The sequence below is a fragment of the Eurytemora carolleeae genome, unplaced genomic scaffold (assembly GCF_000591075.1).
Source record: "Eurytemora carolleeae unplaced genomic scaffold, Eaff_2.0 scaffold1206, whole genome shotgun sequence".
NCBI lineage: Eukaryota > Metazoa > Arthropoda > Copepoda > Calanoida > Temoridae > Eurytemora > Eurytemora carolleeae.
In genome coordinates, this window is record NW_019397099.1 from 73,335 (window position 1) to 79,334 (window position 6,000).

Here is a 6,000-nt window from a genome sequence, read left to right on the forward strand (position 1 = left end):
TAATAAACAAGTAAACAACTGCAGGAACTAGGAAATGATAAACCATTGTGACAACTACAGGAACTAGGAAATGATAAACAAGTAGACAACTACAGGAACTAGGAAATAATAAACAATTAAACAAATACAGGAACTAGGAAATAATACACAAGTAAACAACTGCAGGAACTAGGAAATAATAAACAAGTAGACAAATACAGGAACTAGGAAATAATAAACAAGTAAACAACTGCAGGAACTAGGAAATAATAAACAAGTAGACAAATACAGGAACTAGAAAATAATAAACAAGTAGACAACTGTAGGAACTAGGAAATAATAAACCATTGTGACAACTACAGGAACTAGAAAATAATAAACAAGTAAACAAATACAGGAACTAGGAAATAATACACATGTAAACATTTGCAGGAACTAGGAAATAATAAACAAGTAGACAAATACAGGAACTAGGAAATAATAAACAAGTATACAACTGCAGGAACTAGGAAATAATAAACAAAAAGACAAATACAGGAACTAGGAAATAATAAACAAGTAGACAACTGTAGGAACTAGGAAATAATAAACAAGTAGACAACTGCAGGTACTAGGAAATAATAAACCATTGTGACAACTGCAGGAACTAGAAAATAATAAACAAGTAGACAAATACAGGAACTACAGTGAAACCCTTAATAAAGCATACATAGAAAGAATTTATCAAATGTCGTATTCTTCGTTTTCTGATAATAAAATGTTGCAGATATTTAGTTTTTTAATTAAATGATTATATGGAACTCTTTAAAACTGTTCCTGCATATTCATGGATATTTATTCATTTTCGCAAATACTTAAATTTACTTAATATAGTATAAAACTCATTGAAAAATTGTCAAGGCGACATTTGATAAGTTCTTCCGATGTATCCATTATCAAGGGTTTCACTGTAGGAAATAATAAACAAGTAAACAACTGCAGGAACTAGGAAATAATAAACAAGTAGACAAATACAGGAACTAAAACAAGTAGACAACTGTAGGTACTAGGAAATAATAAACCATTGTGACAACTGCAGGAACTAGAAAAAAAGCTCATTGAAACAAAATTTTTTATTTTTTGGTTTGTATAGTATATTTTGACAAAAATGACAAGAAAAAGTTTTTTTAAATGTTAAAAATATATTTGTTTTGTTCAAAACAAATATCAAAGTGTGACACATGTTTCTACATTCATTTTTCACGGGCTTTTCAAAAATATACTTTTTATATCTTTAGCTTTATTAATAAAAAAGTTAGGGGCGACCGGAATTTTCATCGTCCTGTACCCTACCCTATGCATAAAAAAAACTTTTACAAAAAATCCTTTAGATTTCTTTTTATTAAAGGTCAAAAAAAATTCATGGTGATAGTGTCAAAAATTAGAGTGCTAGGGCAAACAAACTAGATGGGGGGGGGAGGCGCCAAACGCCCCTTCCCCCCAGCCTGTTTATGGTTAAAGTAAAAGAATTTCACAGTGATAGTGTCAAAAATAATAGTGCTAGGATTAAAAAAACTAGAGGGGGGCGTCAAACGCCCCTCCCCAGCCTATTTAGGGTTAAAAGGTAACATCGGAGATTTCATTCTTTAAATGAGCTGCAGTCTCTTGAAGTGCATAAACAGATATAAAATATATATCCATAGATAGATAGATAGGTAGATATACGTGACGTGGCATCAGGTTTATTTATAACGGTGCACATTGACATTGTCCCATAGATCAACTAGTATTTAGGGGATTCCATGTATCTATCTATCTATCGATAATAACGGGTCTGAGACAAATGATATGAATGGGGGGGGGGGGGTAGCAGGAAAATAAGACACAAATGTTCAACAGGTATAAAGAACTAGAAGGCATAGAAAGAGAAAGGAAGAAAGAGAAAAGAGAAAGAAGGATGAAAAAGGAGAAGAAAGAATACGAAATTATGAGACAGGATGAGGGAGAAGAAGGGACTAGAAAAGAAAGGAAGAATAAGAAAGAAGAAAGGACTAGAAAAGAAATTAAGAATAAGAAAGAAGGATGAGAAAGAAGCAGGAAGGATAAGAGTGAATGAGGAAGAGGAAGAAAGGACTAGAAAAGTAAGGAAGAATGAGAAGGAAGGATGAGGAAGAAGCAGAAAGGATAAGAGTGGATGAGAAAGAAGAAGAAGAAAGGACTAGAAAAGTAAGGAAGAATGAGAAAGATTGATGAGGAAGAAGCAGGAAGGATAAGAGTGGATAAGGAAGAAGAAGAAAGGACTAGAAAGAAAGGAAGAATGAGAGGGAAGAATGAGAAAGAATGATGAGGAAGAAGCAGGAAGGATAAGAGTGGATGAGAAAGAAGAAGAAGAAAGGACTATAGAAAAGTATGGAAGAATGAGAAGGAAGGATGAGGAAGAAGCAGAAAGGATAAGAGTGAATGAGAAAGAAGAAGGGAGGACGAGAAAGTAAGGAAGAATGAAATGGAAGGATGAAGAAGAAGCAGGAAGGATAAGGTTGGATGAGGAAGAAGAAGAAAGGAGAAAGATATATAGGGAAAGAAAATTTAAGGAAGAACGAGAAAGGATAAGAGAGCAGAAAAAATGATTGACGAGGAAAGATAAGTCAAGAAGAACGAAAAGATGAGGATTGATAAGGAAAGATAAGCTAAGGAAGAACGAGAAAGGATGAGAAAGCAGAAGAAAGGAGAAGGATAAATGAGAAAAGATAGTAAGGATGAGAAATGATAATTAAGAATGTATAAGGATAAGTAAGGATGAGAAATGATAATTAAGAATGTATAAGGATAAGTAAGGATAAGAAATGATAATTAAGAATGTATAAGGATAAGTAAGAATGAGAAATGATATAAGGATAAGTAAGGATGAGAAATGATAATTAAGAATGTATAAGGATAAGTAAGGATAAGAAATGATAATTAAGAATGTATAAGGATAAGTAAGAATGAGAAATGATAATTAAGAATGTATAAGGATAAGTAAGAATGAGAAATGATAATTCAGAATGTATAAGGATAAGAAAGGATGAGAAATAATAATTAAGAATGTATAAGGATAAGTAAGGATGAAAAATGATAATTAAGAATGTATAAGGATAAGTAAGAGAATAATAAATGATAATTAAAAAGGTGGGGGTAGTTCGGAGCGAGTAAACCATTATTAAAAAAGATATAAGGATTAATTTGATATCAATTTATTAATTTGTCTTTACGTGTTATAATTGCTGCGAAAGACATTTTTCTACTTTACAAATTCGCAAAGTTGAGTCCGCCCAATAAAACATATAATGAAATTTTTTTAGCGATCCAAACGAAAATAATAGAATAAACTTCCTTTGAATTCAGTTTACGAACATATTTCCTTTAAAAAAATTATCAATGAAATCAATGGTATAATTGAATAGAGAATGGATTATTTCTTTATCAGCATTATCTTGAATACACTTATCTTCTATAAATGTATTTGCAGATTTTTTTTAAGTTCTTTAAACGTCGTCTTTGCAAGGAAATCAAAGGAAATCTAGACATTAGTTTACAGCCAAAATTAGGTTCGGCAATTTTTTCTCTCTTTTTTTCAACAGAAAGAAAGGCCATTAATATGTTGTTATAATGTATCAAATGTTAAACTCATTAACTGTTATTTTTCTTACTCTAATCAAACAATTTTAAATAAATCTTTTTTTATTAAAAAATAAAAAAATACTTTTTAAAATTAATAATAATTTCAGGTTGTGGCCGGTGAACTGAGACCGGATAAAAGAGATCTGGGAGAACAGATTAGAAAGGTTTTTATAATAAACAAATTTTAAAAAACATTAAAGCAGCTGTATCCTTCAACTATAAAACTGAAATAATATGCAAGATAACGTCTTATTTGAAGCATGCAAACTGTTTTATTTGCACTATTTGAATCAGTTGAAAACCATGAACATTCAATAATTACTTGATCAGACAAAGCTTTTAATGGTTCTGATGTGAATTGGCCATACTCAGTCAGTAAAGGATCAGGTGTATGTATGTTTAACAAGTTTTAAAAGCTGGCATTACTTTGAAATTAGAGCTTTAAGAATGTTTGTATAAATATTTTGATATCGCTTATATTATGTATTTAGATTATTCGAATTATTACTTATACACCATAATATGATGCATCTGGTTAGCGTGTGAAATATAATTATAGGCTTTAAAGGGACTGTAAAGGAAAAAGAAAGTAGTTATAGGCTAAAACATGAGAATCGTAGGAGCTGATTGAGACATAAAAGAGTTCTATCTGATATTCAAATCTCGAGAAATTGACACAAAACTGTGTTAAAATTATACGAAAATTCATTTTTATACAATTTTGTATAAAATTAGTAGGTTTAAATAGATCATTTTCAGCAAATACGCAACCAATCTAAAAACGATTATATCCCACAACTCTCCATAAATGTTCAATTGGGTAATGTGAGTTGTTACTAAAAACGTGGGTTTGTTCTGTTCAGACATATAGACAAGGAAAAATTATAAATATATTGAAGGGAAAAGGGCGGTGGCAAATCCTATTTTCGGCTTGTTATAAAAATCATCTTTTAAATCCCTACATCATACTTTTCTCGCGTTCCCTTTCTGGTATTTAGTACAACTACATTTCAGGATAAATATAGATATATTTCAGGCTAATAGTTAACAGAATACATTAGAACAGGGATACATGAATACTTGGTCGAAATCTTAAAACCTTTCTAAAGAGAAATTCTTGATTTAAAAATCAGTTCCTTCAAATATCCCTGCTCTATTGGGAAAAAACAAAACATTAAAAAACATGAATATTGAAGGTCATTAGAGACTCTGGACTAGAGGATAACAATATATGCATTTTAGTGCGTCGTGCATTTCTAAATTTTGAAAATGATCGTTTGCTGATCGTTTGCTGATCGTTTGCTGATCGTTGGTTAATATGTGATCCAAGTGCAGAGCATTTTCCCTTGTCTGCTTAAACAGTCGTGCTCAGGGCACTTACTGTTCACAATATTATTATGATTATCTAAATTACCTGCATGCTACACTCGGGCTTTTTCCAAATTTGTCAAGACAAGACCTGATTAAAAAAAAATAATTTAGACATTGGAATTTATTTTTTAAAGGCAACATTTTTCTATGAATTTCGTTTAATGAAAATGCAGGAGTCTATATTTTACTGAAAAACCTCCAGATGTTATGCGCGCAGGCTTATTTTTAGGTTTTAATAGCTGAATTAGGGAAGGATATTTGTTTTAAATAAATCTTTCGTAAAAAGAATCAAAAAGGATAAAAAAATTGCCTATAGTTAAATTTTCATTGTTTTCCCGAGAGAAGGGGCGTGTTTTTCTAAAAAAATATTTACCCCTTTGAAAAGCAAGAAAGTCACCTTGTAACTGTAAGTGGATCCATGTCCGCGGGTAGAGCTGACACTGCGGCTAGACAGGCCAGAACACAGACAAATATAGCCAGGAACATACGCATCTTCTAAACACCAAAGAATTTATATCTATTCACGAATTCAATGTTTTTAAAGATCTCGTTGAGGAAGATATCCTGGTTTTTAACCCTGAAAACTTTGTGTTGGTTCTACTAAAGCAGAAATGGGAAAATCATTTTAAAGAAAAACTACAAATGATAATTTTTTAAAGAAAATATTATAGATATCAAATTTATTCTTGAGCAGAAAAAAGCTTAAAAGTATGGTTGTGAATGGGATATGCCACCTTGTTAATGGACAAATGTTTAAATATGACAAAACACACAATATTTTTAATGTATATTGATGCAAACCTGTTTGGTTTGGTTTGGTTGTATTTCTACGATGGTTAATCTTATACTGAAGCAAAGTGTCGGCCTGTGCATCATTTTATACCCCCGGCTCCTCAGCAAAAACATATATAAGTGTGTGACAAGGAAAATTAATGGACAGAAAAAAATGGGAATCCTACAACGCTGGTTTTTCTTCTGGGGAGGGGGAGTATTGGTGGATAGGGGGTATAT

General features: G+C 31.4%; 1 protein-coding gene across 1 annotated transcript in view; it reads left to right on the plus strand.

Annotated features, from left to right (window-relative positions):
• LOC111711836 (venom protease) overlaps nucleotides 1–6,000 on the plus strand; it is a 30,161-nt gene that overhangs the window by 7,189 nt on the left and 16,972 nt on the right. The window contains exon 6 of the mRNA XM_023486295.1: nucleotides 3,726–3,782. Coding sequence (XP_023342063.1) covers nucleotides 3,726–3,782 — 57 coding nt within the window. The remainder of the gene's footprint in view (nucleotides 1–3,725; nucleotides 3,783–6,000) is intronic.